This window comes from Drosophila takahashii, chromosome 3R (assembly GCF_030179915.1).
Source record: "Drosophila takahashii strain IR98-3 E-12201 chromosome 3R, DtakHiC1v2, whole genome shotgun sequence".
Classification (NCBI taxonomy): Eukaryota; Metazoa; Arthropoda; class Insecta; order Diptera; family Drosophilidae; genus Drosophila; species Drosophila takahashii.
Window position 1 is genome coordinate 33,847,026 of NC_091681.1, and position 17,147 is coordinate 33,864,172.

General features: G+C 41.2%; 2 protein-coding genes across 3 annotated transcripts in view; both read right to left on the reverse strand.

Moving 5' to 3' along the window:
- RYa-R (RYamide receptor) overlaps positions 1-17,147 on the reverse strand; it is a 39,076-nt gene that overhangs the window by 11,545 nt on the left and 10,384 nt on the right. The window lies entirely within an intron of this gene.
- On the reverse strand, positions 1,504-3,315 carry TwdlT (TweedleT). Its single transcript, XM_017151459.3, has 3 exons — positions 3,237-3,315; positions 2,667-3,117; positions 1,504-2,607 (listed from the first exon to the last, which is right to left on the reverse strand). Exons 2-3 carry the CDS (start codon positions 3,010-3,012, stop codon positions 2,078-2,080), a joined length of 876 nt encoding a protein of 291 aa, XP_017006948.2. The 5' UTR covers positions 3,013-3,117; positions 3,237-3,315; the 3' UTR covers positions 1,504-2,077.

Here is a 17,147-nt window from a genome sequence, read left to right on the forward strand (position 1 = left end):
CTATTTGTAATGCTTAAAATTAAATTTTTGTACACAGAATTTTTTTGAATTCGAATGGTCCTTTTATAAATTTAAAGATATTAGTCCACCATTCATAGAATTTATACACATCTATGTTCAAATGAAAACCTTTACTAGGAATGGTTTTAGGATGGCTTCGCAAATATATAAATAAATGCTGTGAGGGGCTCGACTGAATTTCCAGCGAAGTGACCCGCAGGGCAAAGCTTTGTATGACGGATTGCCACTGATTGCGCGAACAAAAACTATGAGTAAACCTATAGCCATGGCAAAAACAACAGCAGCGGTTCAGTTTTTGGCCCAGACAGGCGGAACCGAAGCATATGGCAGTAAAATATGAGGCTGGGGACAAAGGCAGCGGCACACTTCGAATTGAATTGGATCCGTTGCCATGTAAAAAAAATAGGCAACAGCAGCTGGTTAACCCATTTTGGGCCATTTGTCAGGTTTCGTTTTCTTCGAATTTAATGTGAGTATGTGATGAAGGGGCTATAACATTGATAAATATTGATAAAATATTTATGGGAGGCATTTCTTCTTAAAAAAACAAGTAATGTATTTACTATTTAAAAAATCGTTGTATAAGGCTGAAGTTCATTTGTAAAAGTCTTCCAAATAATTATTAATATTTACTTTAATGAACTAAATTATGAAATAAAAGCTGAGCCTATTAGGTATATTTGAAATGCAACTTTATTTGTAATTATTATTTTAATTAAACATGCGGCTGTTTTGGGTTAAAGGTAACAGCAGCCGAAAGAGCAACAATTGCGCCGAAGTGAAAGTGCCAAAGTTGGGCGAAAATGAGAAAAAGAAGCTCGGGCGGCAATGACAATGCCAATACTGTCTGTATACTTAAGGCATTAAAACATTGTAGCAAAATAAAACGGAAAAAAAGTAAACAAAAATACACAGAGTAAATTAAACCAAAGGCAGATTGTAGTGTTTCAAAAGTTTCAGTTGGTAATGACAGAGGAAAAAAACCGGAGCAACAGTTTGTCATTAACGAACCGAAGGGGAGAAAGATCATATATCTCCTCCTCCAAATAGAAGTTGCTATTGAGATAAAAGACCAACTTTCGGTAATTGTGCAACTGGAGCCACTAAAACCGTTTTAAAGTTTTTCCTGCTCGATTTGGCTAAAAGTTTAGATGAAAACTTGGCCATGGAAACGATTCAAATTAATTATAAGGATCCAAATTGCTGGTCAACTGTTGTCCTTTTCCACAGTAAGACCACAAGAATGCTGGAAATTTTTAACTATCGGCTAAAGAAGTTATTCGAATAATGGTAAGAAATGAATTTTTAATTAGTTCAGAACTCTCAAAGTGAAAGCATTCGCTTTAAGGCACTAATTGCTTCAGCTTTCTATTTGATAAGCTTAATTAGCTTCGAGAAAAGGAGCGGAAAAGCGAGGATAAAGGGTAATCCTTTGCTCTACCAATTACCATTTATAAATAAAAATACCATTTAGTGTTTTTTTTCGTAATTTTGTCACCGTTGTTTTTTTAATTTGTGCATAAAGTACTTAAGCCTAGTATAATTAAAGTATATATTTATATGTATGAAGCATTTGAAGCCCCGCTAAATCATCTTCTGCTACAAATCATCATCATCATCCTCATTCGCTCTTCCGGGCGCCAAGCGAGGTTCCCATCCAAGGAACCCGCACTTGTCGCCTATTAGCTAATAGAATTTTCCAGGCAGGGCTGAAGGTTAGACTCTAATTGAAAATTCAGGTGAAAATGTACAGATGGTAAAAAGTCAGGCGGGTGAGTGGAAATGGAAATGGAAAGATGGAAACGTATTATGTACAAAAGTCGTGGGCGAAAGCGCCGCCCCCTTTTTTTTCAAAGAAAGGAGTTATGTTTGAGATAATTCAGGTTCGAAGATCGTGAGTGTTGTTTTTTGATGTGGTTAATGTGAATGATTCTCGAGTGAGAGTTATGTTTTTTTTGGGGGCGTGTGTCAACGACAGGACTAGTCAGCAGCTTGAGCCGAGTTCGAAGTTCGCAATTTTGAGTTCTCGATGGGTGTTGAGGATCTCTCCTGCTCCTTAGTAGGGGCCGGACTTGCCGGGCGGTCCGTAGTTGCTGGACGGGGCCGAGATGGAGCCGCTGTCGCCGCCACCGAAGCCAGCATCGCCACCACCAGTGGTGTAGCCACCGCCGTTGTTGGTCTGGGTGAAGCTGCCGCCACCGGCGGAGCCGGAGATGCCGCCCGAGATGCCGCTGGAGTCCTTCTGGGTCTTGTACTTGATGAAGTAAACCTCCGGCTTCGAGGGCTGCGTGGGTGCGGGCGTGGGGATGACGATGTCCTGCTGATCCTCGGGCTTCTTCACCAGCACATAGACCAGGGTCTTCTCCTCGTTCTGGGGCTGCAGCGGGATGACCGGAGCCTGGTACGAGGGTGGCGACGGCGCCTTGATGAAGATGATCTTGTAGTGCTTCTGCGACTGGCCGACGGGCAGATTGGGGCGCTGACGCACCTCTTCCTGCTCTGGTGGCGGCACATGCACATAGATGTGCTTCTGCACCAGGGTGGTGCCACCGCCGCCGCCGCCTCCGAAGCCGCCAATGCTGCCACCTGTGGGTGAGATTAAAGGTTAGTTTTCGAAGAGGTTGGTCCCTGTATTGCAGACGCACCTCCTCCAAATCCACCGCCGCCGCCGGAGCTGCCTCCGAATCCACCGCCGAAACCGCTGCCTCCTCCGCTTCCACCACCGAAGCCGCCGCCTCCGCCGCTTCCGCCGCCGAAGCCACCGCCGAATCCTCCACTGGAACCACCGCCAAATCCTCCGCTGGAGCCACCGCCAAATCCACCGCTAGATCCACCGCCGAATCCTCCGCCCAGACCACCTCCAATGCCGCCGCCACCGCCGTGGGAGCCACCGCCGGAACCACCGCCGCCACCAGGACGGTTGTAGGCGTAGCCCGCTTCAGGACGAGCGGCGGCCAGCGCCAGGCAGGACATTAGGATGAAGGCTTTCATGGCTGCGCAATCACGGGTCAACGGTGCGTATGGGTAATGTGGTTTTATATTCTTTCACAACTTTAGCACTTTAGCACTGGGCACTATCTCACAGTAATCCTCGGTCTGTGGTTGTTTAATTGGTATTTTTTTTTTGGTTTTTGGGGAAAACAGAAACAGAAACAAAACGGGAATGGGAGTTAGACGGATTAATTCGAGCTCTTTGAGCCTTCAGGATGCCTCACGTTGCTATATCCTCGGATTGCACTCGGCTGCTGTTTATTAGACCAAATCAAATGCTTCACTGACGAACCACTGCAGCCGCATCAGCAATTTATACAAAAAATCCCAGCCAGATGCACGGCACCAATACCAAGTTACCCCTACTATGCCATATGCCATATACCATATACCAAGTTGTAACTGCGAGAGGGTCTTCGCTTTGGTTTTTCGGTTTTTGGTTTTCGGCTTTGGTGATGATGATGATGCGACTTTGCTTTCTGGGCACTGCGCATGCGTGGCGAGCAGGCCAATAATGAGTCTGTGTCTCTGTATCTTTAGTTGTATCTGTATCTTCAGCTGTAAATGTATCTGTATCCGTGGGGTTAACGCTAGCCGTCTGTTTGTGTGGGATGGATGGCAAGTGAAACCGAAATTACCGCACAATCAACTTATTACAGCACCGCCGATTTCCCGCTGTCGGATGTGCTGGAGAGCTCTCTCCCGCTCTCAGGCCTTTTGGCCAACTCAAGACCCAGTGTCGTGCACTTTCGCTCTCGTCGGATATTTCTGAAGCCTCCGCTGCTGCTGGGCCAAAACCGATCCCGCACTTGAGCGTCAGCTGGCCTGGCGAGCGGAGGCTTTCCTTGGGTTCAAATTAGACTTGGTAAATTTTCTGCTCTCAACGAAAGTGAAAATCGAAAGAAAACCCCTGATAGTCGCAGACTCTCCACGCCAAACAATGGCAATTTCGAATAATTTGAGGTCTGTCTTTCGGATCTCTGGGCTCTGGGCTCTGGCATTGTGTTTTTTTGTTTGTCGAGCGGGGGCAATTTCCCTACCCCTCCTATATGACAAATGCGAATACGTGCCATGATGGATGACGATGAGTGAGTGCGATTGTGATTGCAAGTTTGCTATTTGCCAGTTGTTGGTTGGCTAGTTGGCTAGTTGCTGGGTAAGTAAGTGTGCCACTGTGCGAGGGGCCCACGAATCGGGAGATTCTCCGTACCGATAAAGATAAAAACTGGGTTGGCCGTGTCTGGTGTGCGAAAGTAATTGCCAGGCGGGATCGTATTTACCGCCAGACATCCTTGGTGCTCGAAACGTGGCCCGTAAATCACAAATAATGTTGTTTTTGAAACGATCATGGAAATGGTGGATAATGTGGGGTTGCCAAATTTTCGCTTGAGAATTGCATTTTTCACACATCATAAATATCAAAAATATTTATGCTGGGTAATAAATAAGAATTACCGAATAGCTAAACGGGTAAAAGAATACAAATATTTTAATAAATATTTTAAATTTCAGATGTCATTCAATCAATCATCGGTTTTTTTCAGCTGCCGTTTTTCGTTTACCTTGATTACTTTATTACCACTATTACCCCGTAAAACAGGCTTAAAGAATTCATGTGTTGCGTAATTCAATTTGATTGGTAAACAGTGTAAACCAAATAAAAATCGTGTTAAATGGCCAGACTTTTTATTATACTATTACTGTACGTAATATTATCAATTTGGTCTTATTTCCGCCACTTCCACTTTTTGTATTCAGACGGCTAATTGTGTTAAGCTTAATGAAGTTTTCGGCCAGATCGAACTTAACGTTTAATGAACCGAATACAAAAGCAGAGAAAGGTGACAGAGAGCGAAAATCGAGCCAACACTTATTCAATTAGATGCCAATTTTCGGGTCAGCAATTTCATTGTATTCCGCACACTGCGATTCGATGCGATATTAACTTTTTTATTATGTCGGCTTTTTCAGAAGAAAAGTTCAATAGAGTAAAATAGGGAAACAGAAAAAATAGACAAATTTGCAATCATAAAAAAGATCATAAAAGCTTGAAACGTATTACAATCCGTGGGGGGTAGAGCTATAAGCCCCTCAAATAAATCCAAAAATATTTAGAAACAAACAGTAGTTGACGTGAACATTTCATTAACCGTTTAATGGCCCAAAACTCCTACCACCTAAAAAAACCAATAAGCGTATTTTACTTTTTGACACATCACATCTTTGTTTGACACCCATTTCGAGCCCACTCGATTACTCATATATTTTTCAGCTAATGGAATGGGCATTTCTCCAATCCGGGCAATCAAATACGAGTGCTCGTGAATAATGGCAATTCATAAAACGACACTTGACAAACGACTTTGGGGCTTGGGTGTAGGTAATTACCACCTGGTGGGGGGGAAATCGGTACTCCGCCTATTTTGATGCATGTGCAGATGCTAAAAGTTGCAAACTTGCTGATGATCGAGCTCTTAGGAATAATAATAATAAAAATTAAAACGCAACTGCAGTCAGCTGTCAGCCGAGCACAGTGTTTCCTATTGCGATTTCACCTTGAATCGCTCTCGGTGGTTGCGTAACCGAAAAAGCCAGGCTCTTTGGCCAGCTTCGGGCCAAGTTGAGTTGGCCAAGTCAGGAGCAAGAGCGGTATGCCAATATGCAAACACTATGTCTCGGCTAACGAGCGTCGAGCGATTTTTCGTGTATTGACGGCTGCAGTAAATTGCTCGGTCTGGGAAACGAAATCGAATTGAAAGACCCCGAAAAGAGCCGAAAGATCCGAATTAAAACGAAATAAAAGCCTGGCCAATAGCACCCTCCGCCAAGGAGCAATCAGTGGCTGCTCAATCTGCTGCTCCGCTGCCTCCGAATGTCACCAGATGGATGGGAATGCAAATCGGAGCTGCAATCCAAGTTCGAGTTCACATTCGAGACCACAAAAAGCGGTCGCCTTGAAAAGCTCACGAGTTGTAAAAAAACCTCATTGGAAAAACACTTGGAAAAATCTAACATTTTGGCTAAAAGTAGGATGAAGAATATTTTTAATGTTTATACTTATTCCTAAAGCTGGTAAGCTGATTTTATAATTAATAAAAATTAATAGTTTCGAACTGTATACCTAATAATAAAAAGAATATAATTTTTATTTCCAATTTTCATTTATCATTTTGTAGAAAATCATTTAAAAGTGGTATGCAATTTTTTAAAGTTTGGTCATACGCTTTTCTTTACCCACTTAAACGGTTTTCATTCAACTTCCGAATGCCGTTGGGAAAAAAGCGCCAAAAGCGCGCCGATCGCCGAAAAGAAACCGCAGCTGGCGATAAATCTCACGCTCAACAATGCGGCTAAAAAAAAGGGGCAACAGAGTTCGGCGGTTGGTCGACAGAGGCTGCCAAGCAGTCAATGGGGGGCACAATGCCTCGGGGACGATAAAAAGCATTTAACTTTAAATTGGAGTAAAGTGAACTGGGTGAAATTTACTGTATTGAAGTGCTTAACTCAGTAAGTTGTATTGTCGGTGGAAGGGACTTTGAAAATGTTGGTTAAAGTTATAGTTATAGTAAGAAACCTAGTATTTTTAACCCAAAAACAGGATCTTATTGTGGACTAAAATTTGTCTGAATTTTCCACGAAACAAAGTTCAATTTTTCTAAATCAGTCGGAAAGTATCGAAGATTAATTTATTTTAATTAAGATTTGTAACAATTTTTTCTCAAAAAAAATTAAGATAATCTCATATATTTTGTAAAAGTAGACTTTCTTATTTTCCATCAAAAAAATCAATATTTTGTCTGAACTCAAATAATAAACACCATTAATTTGTAAAAAAAACTACAAAAACAAAAAAGTCTTCCAAAAAGTTTTTCAATAACCTTTACTTATTTAATCAATAATATTCGTCTGTGGGCTGTACTAATATTGTTGGCAGATATAACAGATATAAACGCTCGTGTATCACTAATTGAAAATTTGTAGCCTGTGTAAATATAATTTACAGTCGCTATGCAAGCAGGGTATCACCGCATGAATGCCACTTCAATGACTTGAACTTAATTCCCAAAGCTGATGCCTCAGCGGGTGGTATGTAAATAAAAGGAGCGTTGCATAAAGGCAGCCAAGATGCAATATTTTCAGCTTGACACTGAAAGATAAAGCTCACGCAATGGGTGAAAATATGGGAGCATCCCTGGGAAGTGGGAGGTTTTTATGTTTTGGTGGCCGGGTGGCAACGGATGATGGGTAGGAAGTCGCTTGGTTTGGCTTGGAGAGACGACGACAGTTGTTGCTTCCTGCATCCATTGTCGCTGGTTTTCACCGGCGGCATCCTCAACTCTGGCTCCCCCTGGTCACCACCTCCCCCTTCTCTGTTTTCCATCTCCAGTCTGCCCAGCAACACTTCCTGCTTGTTAGGCAAACGGCAGCGTGCAAATTTTTTTTTTTATTGTTGAATGCGATTTCTGTGTTTAAGCTTTTTGCGTTTTTCTCGTTTTTGCAGTCCGCACATTGGAGTAAAAGACTGAACGGTTTCGCCGTTTTTACATTTGACATTTTTGGTGTTGCTTCAGTTGGCGCACATTGCATATTGCATGTTGCTTGTTGCTGCTGCTGTGTATGTTGCCGCCGGCGCGTCAATTGCATCTTCCATCTGTCCGCGATGGTATCGTCGCATCGATTCGGTTCGAGATCTGCAGACTTATTATTTATTGTATGTTCGTCTGTCCAACCGGCTGGAGATGTTCAATTCAATTGTAAATGTTGCTGCTCGCGAACTCTTCTGCCGCCGCAAAAGTCGCAGCTCGCTCACTTTTAAATGCTAATTAGTGTCAACGACTTTTTGCTGCAGACTTGGTTTTTATTTTTTTGGTTTTTAGTTTTTCGGCTTTAACGGTTTGACCATTTGGCAATTCAAGCAGCGCGGCAAATTGTCTAAGGTCGCCGGCAAATGAAAATGTTAATGTCCGATAGCGAATGGGCCATTCCGAGTGGTTAGCAGTCTTCAGGCTTAATTCAAATGTTTGTCATTAACCTTCATTTGCAGGCGACAATTAAAAGTTGTTTTGTGTTTAGTGCTCGGATGAACTTTTCCCATTGCACCTAAATTGGATTTGGATTTTCTCATGTCGATGGCAGATTTCCTTACGAAATTGGGTATCAATAAAACTTTTTTATTGCTATTGTGTACTTCAAAAAATGTTTATTTCATTTTAAATATAAACTTTTATTCCGATTATAAACCTGCGAAATAAGCTTTTATGAATGTTGTATAATAATATAATATTCCCATGAACTCAAGCGCTTGCATGTATTTTAAAAAAACCAGTAAAAAACATAAACTATTTTAAGCACACATTTATTTCTTAAATATTTTATTGGCTTCTAGAAATTTTCCAATCTTAAAGATAAGGTAAGAGCATTTATCTACCACCAGACCTTGTTCAAATTTAAAGCTCCTTGTTCAGTGAATAAATATTTCAAAACTGAATCCAATTGGTTTTCGTTTTCTTTTCTGCACTCGACGAAACCGCATTTCCGTCGTTGGAGGAAAAATGTTTGCAAAGTTTTTCCTTTAATTCTTTTGCACAATTCTCTTTGAAAAGTACCCCAACCCCCACAACTGCTGACTGGCAGTTTTTCGCTTTCATTTTAGAACCCACAAGGAGCTGTTAATTTAATTGCAGCACATGTGCGAACCGCAGTTCCTTGTGGCTTTCTGGTTAAAATTTGCATGACTTTCAGCCATGGAGGAATGCGCAACATTTAAACATACTTTTTTTAATAAGCAGTTGCCTTTTAATGGACGTAATTTTAGTTGAATACCACTCTGTTCCAATTTCCTCGGTAGTGTCATTCTACCGCATTTCGGTGCCTTTTCATCTATGCAGCTGACAAATGGAAAAGTCGTGTCGGGAGCAGGGCATTAATCATCCGCCACCTTTCACACTTGCCACATTTCACGCCCCACATTTTTTGGCGCCCAACGCATTTTCACCTATTTCACCCAGTTGACGTCTTTGAAGTCGGAAGTTACACATCTGCAAACGCAAAAAACTTTGGCTGCATTCTTGGCACCGCGGAAGAGTAAGTGCCGAGTTCAAAGTTGAGCAGGAGCTGCTTACTTGCAACAACGGAAACTAGTTTCTACCCAAGTTACTACCTTCCAACTTAATTCCCGAATAAAAATCAAATTCACACCTAAAACTCCGGAGAAATGTGGGTCGCTGTGTGCTCAAATTAAGCGAATTACGCTTGCAGGTGCACATTCACATTCAGATTCAGATTCAAATGCAGATGCACATGCATAAATGCGAATGAGTCCATAAAAACGGATCGCACAACGTGGCGTATGCGTAATTTTACAAATGAAGTGCGATTCGAACGCCTCGAAACTGGAAGCTGAAACTGAAGACTGAAGCTGAAAAGCTCGCAAAAGCGAAAACGTGTGAAAAAGAAACTCCCGTCTTTGATTGTGCACCCGTCGTCTGCTCTTTATGCATATCGTAAAAGTTTACCTAATGAAATAATTAAAGTCAACCGAAATGCACAGGGAAAAAGAAAGCCTTTTTCGATAGCTATCTTACTCATAAGAAAAAAATGTAATTCAGAAAATATATTTCAAAGCGTAATTTTTAAGCATCATTCAAATTTAAAAAATTAATAAATAATAAATAAATACAAATACTCCCTTTTTTTATTTTCTGTGTAGCGCACAACATTGAATCCGAATATAGTGATTTTTAGCGCCATGAAGGATGTGTTCTCTTTGCCATAAAAATCGCTGAGAAATAATACATTGTATGCCAATAAGGGCACGCCGCTCACTTTGATTTGCATGGGCCAAACTTTTATTGCATTCGGCGTGCAATTGATTCCCTTGCAGAGCCAAGTGCAATTTCAAACATCTAAGGCTCCCACCCACCCGAAATAGCGGTGAAATCTGGGGGATTGGATTGGAACTGTGTTTATAATGCCAATTGCGGTGTAATTTATGTTTGCGGTGGGAAACCGCGGGGGTTAAGTTGTGTGGGATCGCGGTCACCGAGGTTTGTTTGTTTGTTTTGCTTTCGGTTTTTGGGGGTGGCGACAGGGGGAGTCGGGCAAATGCATATTTAATGAAAATATCTCTATGTCTGTCATATTAAAAGGTTTTCCCCCAAATCGCAACGGAAATCGCTTTGTGTTTTCCCTTCGTTTTCATTTTTTGCATTTCCTGGGAGCAATTTTTCATCATTACGAGTATCTATCTGTGGGCAGCAGCTGCACGTGCCCCAAAGACCCGCAAACCCGAAAAGCGAAGAAAAGAAGAAAAGCCGAACGGGAAAGGGAAAAACGTGCGAGTTTCGCTTGGCATCGTCCATTGATCCAACAATGGCGTACAAAAGAGGCATTCGCATTTGCATATCTGTCGAAATATTCGTAATTCATCAAAGACATCTATCCACATCCATCCACATCCATCCTCGATACGTGTCCAGTTCCTCTGGCCGAACTTTGTGTAATTTGGCGAGAAGATAATGCAAATGGTCATTAAGCACACAGTCTCGGATTCGCAACTTTATTGGCCAGCTTATGCAATTCGCCAAGACTTAAGACTCAAGACTCGAGTCTTGTGGCCAAGAAGAAACCACAATTATTTAAATTGCACTGTCGAAGACGTAAAGATGCGTGAAGTGTCTGGGATTCCTTTTACTTTTCTGGCGGCAGATACTTTTGTATCTCCCCATATCTCTTTGTATCTTTGTATCTTTCCATTGTTGCGTGCGGCACCAGAGTTTCCTTGACTCTCTGTTGCAATCCTCTCCAAACTTTGAAGCTCCTAAGAAGTCTCTGAATCTCTGGGAGCAAACCTTGAAATTATTTCAAGGATCTTGTCCTGTTAAATTTCGACTGGAAGCCACAACTTTTGGCCAAAAGTAATTGAAGTTGACAGCAGCAGGACAAACCACCACAAACAAAAGTCAAAACAAGAAATCATATTTTGCGTAAATGGGTTTCGGATTTCACACTTTAACCAAGAGCAACCAGAAACCTGGGGTCACAAGATTGATTGAGCGCAACTGAAGGCCCCAAGGGAACTGAAAGGGGGAAAAAACACTTTATGCCAAGGGAAACACGAAATTGCCAAAATAAACACGGCCGAGAGGCAGAAGACTTGTTAAAATCAATTAAGGGCATGAAACGAAAAGTGAAAGAACGGCCGACAAATGACAGTCAAAGCGAAGAGAGTGGATCGGTAGTTCCATCAGTTTCAGATTGGTTACGCAACACAGCTCCAGGATGCAATGGCAATCGAGTTATGAAAGATGAGAGGCGAGGAGAGGAGACCTCTGATTGGAATGGCGCGATAATCAAGGCGATTTATGGCGACTGACAAAACGCGTGGCAAACGCGCCTAAAAGGATGACCACCGATGGACCGGCTCCACCAGCACCCCCACTCCCAGCTCTGAAAACCCCATGACCATACGTATCTGCATGGGAATCCTCATCGATCCACCACCCCCAACTCCTATTCCAATCCCAATCCTCATCCTCTGTAACCGATTGGGTAAGCGCAAATTGAACCCAAAGATAAATGACCAGTCCACAAAGAGATTGAGATTCCCATCGGAACTGGCCGGCTAACTTTCGCTTTTGGACATTGCCAACCGAAGATGAAGACGCTGCCGATTGAAGTATTTTTTAACATCACTTGCAGTCTCGCTCGTAATTAATCTAAGACTGGCGCTTAAATGGTAGTTGGCTTGTTTAAGTACTGTATAAGAAAATTATGAACATTGAATTGTACTTCAAAACAGATTAAAGAATTATGTGAATTTTATTACTCATTATGTCTTCAATTAAAGAGCCTTATTTGTAACCACTCATTCAATTTTTCTTTCATTAAATACTGTAATCAGCGGCCTCTTTTGTGCTACTTTTTGGGAATAAGCAGAGCAGTACACTACTTTATTAAGAGAAACACCTAATATTTAATGAAAAATATTATCGAAAAATATATTACATTTGAAATGGTTTTATACAGCAAGGAGTAACATTAAATATTTAAATTATATATTTCTAATATTATCGTTTTGTTTTAAATATACTTTTTTAAATGAGCTAACGTAAATTAATTTAGTCAATAAAAATTTTTAGTATTTAATACTTTATATTTTAAGAGTATCCAGGATACGCTGTAATAAATCAACTCAATTTGCGGTTTGTATTCATGCAAAGTAGCCGGCGTTGCTTGTTTTGCAGTTGCTCGACACTCGAGTGGTTGTTGCCGCTGGTGTTGTCATCATTTCCATTTCAGTTGTTAAGACAAACCGAAACCGCTTCAATTGGCAGCGCAAATATTAATGAGCGAACGTGTCCGAGATGTTGACGATGCCAATACCGATGCCATTACCGATGCCCCGCGGTATCGGGGCGTTCACGAATTCGTATGCAATGTGGTGATAATTGTCCCTTTGCCAAAATGACTTCATCGTAAATGCGGAAAAGATAATGGATGGCCCAAAACAGAGAGAGATGGTCGGGTGAAAGGGATTATTTATTGCGTAACCAAAGGAAAGACGCCCAAAAAGCGACCGATTATTCTGCGGCAAGGCCAAAACGCAAAAATCCAAATTGAAGGCAATTTAGACACCTCTTAAGCGATAAGTCCCAGGGCATTTTGCCACCTGACGACTCACGCACATGCGTGATTTGTGCACTTTTAAGAAAAGCTTTGGTAAATATTAATAATACACAGAGAAATAAATTATAACACAGAAGAAATAAAAAATCTTTGAGTCAAAACTATAAAAAATATCTTTTTAAATGTCTGAAAATGCAATAAATTAAATGTGTAATTATTTGCAAAGAGATCGTTTAATACTGAATTTGATAAATACACTTGTAAAATATTTAGATATTTTTTTTAGTGCCGGTATTAGTTTCCCAATCAAAACTTATAACAACGGATGCGGGCATTACTTTGTGTGCCCAATTTGTGAAAAATACATAAACATTTGGCAAGTTTCTTGCGAGCGGTGAGATATGTATCTCCCAGCTGCTGCCCCGCCCCTAAATCATCGCCCAGATGCAGCGCCTCACGCACTTGACACGCGGCTCGATTAGGGGCTTATGAAAATTGCGCGAGACACGAAAAGGTCACTGGTGGAACTGGTTTCCATTCGGATGAGAAGAAGGAGGCTGGCGATCCGCAATTCGCGGATTTTCCAGCAGTTGCAAATGGAACCGCAAGTGGTCGCATTCACGAGCTGGCCGCTTTTAACCTTGCAGACCTTGCCACAGTTGCAGCTTGCAAGTTGTAAGTCTGCCAGTTGGCAGTCGGCAGTCACCGTCACAGTCCAAAAAAAGCCGCAAAAGTGTCTGGCCAAGGCGAAGGAGGCGAACCCACCGGAGTCTCAACATTTAACCTTTCGAATGCGGGAAAACGTGTCAGGAAATGCTCTGGCATAACCACAAAGACCCAAGGCTCCGTTTCGAAGCACATTCGACGATACAAGATACTTGCACTTTTTCTTCTCTCTTTTATTTTTGTTTTTTTGGATAAATTTGGCCACGACTTCGCCCTCCAGGAAGAGACAGCTAGAAACGTGGGCAGAAATCGACCAGGAAAGATGGCTAATACATTTAATACTTGTAATTTTTTGTCTTAATACCCATAAAATAAATGCTTAGTCGGTTTGGTTTCATTAAATTGCTAATCTTCGTTAGATGTTTAGACGTTTCGGATTTTATCTGGTATTTATAAGAGATTAAGATCTGGTGGGTAATGCATTTTATTTTAATCTTTACCGGAATTTGAAAAATTTTATTTTAAGTTCTTTAAAAAAATTTAAATATTTTGCATCCCAATTATTTTAATTATATTTATTTGATGTTATATCTTTTTGTACAAACTGGATGGACGTTTGTCTGGCATTCATTTATTTCTGAGAAATAAAAAACGAATACTGGGTTAAGGAATTTTTGATTTTTATTTTTTTGTTGCATCTATATGGAAATATTATTTTCCTTCCAATTAATTTATTTGAATTTTATGTCCAAATCCATTATAAGTATGCAATGGCATTGGTTACTGAAACTTTACATCCCAGTGGGAGGCTGTCGCTGAAATTTTTAGTTTAATTTCAACAAAATGCTCACATTATGAAGTCAGTTGGGCGTTGCCCACTAATTGGCATTCGCACGAGTGCCTCAGATGCATAAATGCATCCTACATCTACATCTGCATGGGAATCTGCAATGCGTGCCCCTGGGTGCTTTTGGGGTGGCTCCTGCTCGCCTTTAATCATCGCCCCCATACACTCATTACTCCAATGGCTCACGTTTTAATTAAGCGACTGGAGGCTACGCGATGTTGGCCAAAAGCATAGCTAAATGTATCTCACGGATATACATGGTCGTGTCGTCGTCCGATGGAGGCTGTCTGCTATCTGATACTCAGCATCTGTATCTCTATGGCTTATATGCAGAACCGTTGTTTGTTTTTCGGGGAAAAACGAATTCGAAGAGAAAGTGCTCCGCTTTCGCAAGCTTCTTTCGCACATTTTCACATTTCATTGGCGGGTGGCCGAAAAAAATGAAATAGGGAAAACATTTTCCCAGACAATTTTACCCTCTTTCTTTCCTTTTAATAGTTTCTGTTAACATCTTCCATTACAACGAAATTCAATTCCGTTTCGGAGCCCGAGTTGCGGTTTTAATTTCAAATCTGGCAAATTGGTTTAGTTGCTGAATTGTTGAGGATTATAAGGCTTTGAAGTGGCTTAGTTAAAACCGAACTTTTTTTTTGCGGTACTTCATTTATTTAACTAGGATTTTCTGACCTTTGTTGAGCCAAAAATAATATTTAACATTTTTAATTATTACATAATTATACGGAAAACTTGATACTCCAACTGAATGTTAATGAAAAAGCACTTACATTTTTTAATAAATCATAGGACTATTAAATTACAGTTTCCAGTACCCTACTGATCCATTAACTAAACAGATCTCAAAATTTGTATTGACTCCATCGTTTAACCCAACATTGTACCGAACGGGGGAAGCCCTTAGCACGCGACATTTCCGTACCTGGCAGACAATGGGACAATTGTGGCAACAGTCGCACAGACGACACCTTAATAGCTCCATAAAACGGGGGGCGACAATACCCATAAAGGCATAAAGGCAGCCACGCACTTGCTCCGGACTCCAAAACTCAATTGCTGTGGGGAGCGGGAAAAGGTCGCAGATGCTGCTCCATAAGCCAGGACCAAAGCATGATAGGCCATATTATATCCGTCATGAGAACCACTAGCAAAACGCTGCCAAATGCTCCTACGCCGAGATGGGACCCGGGGAACTGGGACCCAAGCTCATGGTTTTATTTGCAGGCGGGCTAGAAACTATATTTGCAGTGGCGCTGTTTATTTGAAAATGGCGTGACAACAGACCGACTCAAACGGTTTGCAAAAAGGCACACAGTCAACAGTTTTTGCACGTGAAAAATCTTTAAAAATAACCTTAAGATGAAAACCAATTAACCTTTATTTTCTTAATTTGTTTTTACAATTACTAAAAATGTATACAAAATAGTTCGACCATTTTTTATCTTCTAGAATATAATTTTATCTTTAACCCCCCTGATTCCCCTATTTTTCTAAGTGTACCTGCACTGCTGCTGGTCTGTAATTCAGTGCGGTTTTTGGACTCCACAAGCCAGAGATGCGCTGGTAACTTTTCTGCAGAGCACGACGCTCTGACTTCCACTTAAGGCCACAAATCATTTTGCGCCAGTTGGCTTGAATGGGATGTGATATGTTGCGAGTGGAGCTGCAAAGAGGTGGGTATATCGGCAAGGGACCCAGATATAAAGTTGTTGGCAACGGAACCCACAATCGTGCGCCTCCAGGGATCCAGATAGGGATTGGGAGGCCGCCGCATTTGTGTGAGTCTGCCTTGGATATTACGACACTCTTGGCAAGTTGAAGATTTATGCCGCAATTACCGCAAGTGTAAACTAATTACGGGTCCAAAGTGCCAACTCAAAGATAATGGCAGTCGACAACAACAAAAGTAACAATGAAACAAGTAACAAAACGAAGGCGAGTTAAAGTTAACCCGCTGTTGCAGTCACTTCGCTCTTGTAGTGGCTACTGGTCATTAAGAGCCGACCATTAACACTGGCTTATCAATTTGAATTATTTCTGTGCTGTGCGGGATTTCCTCAAGTGGTTCGATGGGTGAAATAGGGAAGCGTTGGGTCTCAAATACAGCCAGCATCCCCTTCCCTTTTCCACCGAGATCCGCTTTAATCTAAATTGTTCGTGTCTGCCATTTCTCAAGTCCGACACTAGCTACCTGTTGGTGGTGGACTCGATTGCTGCACCGAGGAAAATGCCTTTTATTAATTTTTTTATGATGAAAAAATCCAGATATTAATTTTAGACCTAAAAAAAAACAGTTTCTTTGGCCCAAACTAACAAAATAAATGTCAGAATATTGAGTTCCCTGATCTCATAATCAAATTTTCAATCGATTGCAAAATAAGCTACTTTTATAATATTTTAATAGACATATAATACTTAAAGCTACTTTAGTTTAAATTAAGAGAAATCTTTTATTATATAAATTTAAAACTAGTCTGGCCTTTTTCATTGTGCACCTGATGCTATCGCCCTTGCGAGCGAATGAAAAGTCGAACAGAAATTAAAGCGGGGAAAATCTCCCGTCGAGGGTGTGGTGGGCCTGCGGATAAATAAAAGCCCGGCAGCCTTTGTCGATTCGCCGGCGATGTTCACGTTTTAATTACAAGCAACCCAGCTGGATGGCAGACACACGGATACACCCAAAACGGGGTTAATGTGCCGCGAATTGCTCTTTTGGACTCCCTGGGCTGGTCCATCGTGATGATCTTTGTGTTTTTGACACGGCAACAGGTAAGAAGTGATGGACTTTTCACTTTAACAATAATATATTTAATATGCCACTTGTTGAGCGAGATTATGAAAATTTATTTCCATTTACTTTCATTGCAAGAGCAGTGAGTTATTAACAGATGGATTAAACAAGATGGTTTCTAAGGCACATCAAATTATTATGTAATTACGCAGCCTTCGCTGAACTTTGACTTGAATTGTTAACCATGCT

Coding starts and splice junctions, on each gene's coding strand:
- TwdlT (XM_017151459.3), bottom strand. CDS start 3,012: ATGAAAGCCTTCATCCTAATGTCCTGCCTGGCGCTGGCCGCCGCTCGT. Junction 2,608..2,666: donor CGGCGGTGGATTTGGAGGAG/GTGCGTCTGCAA, acceptor TCTCACCCACAG/GTGGCAGCATTGGCGGCTTC.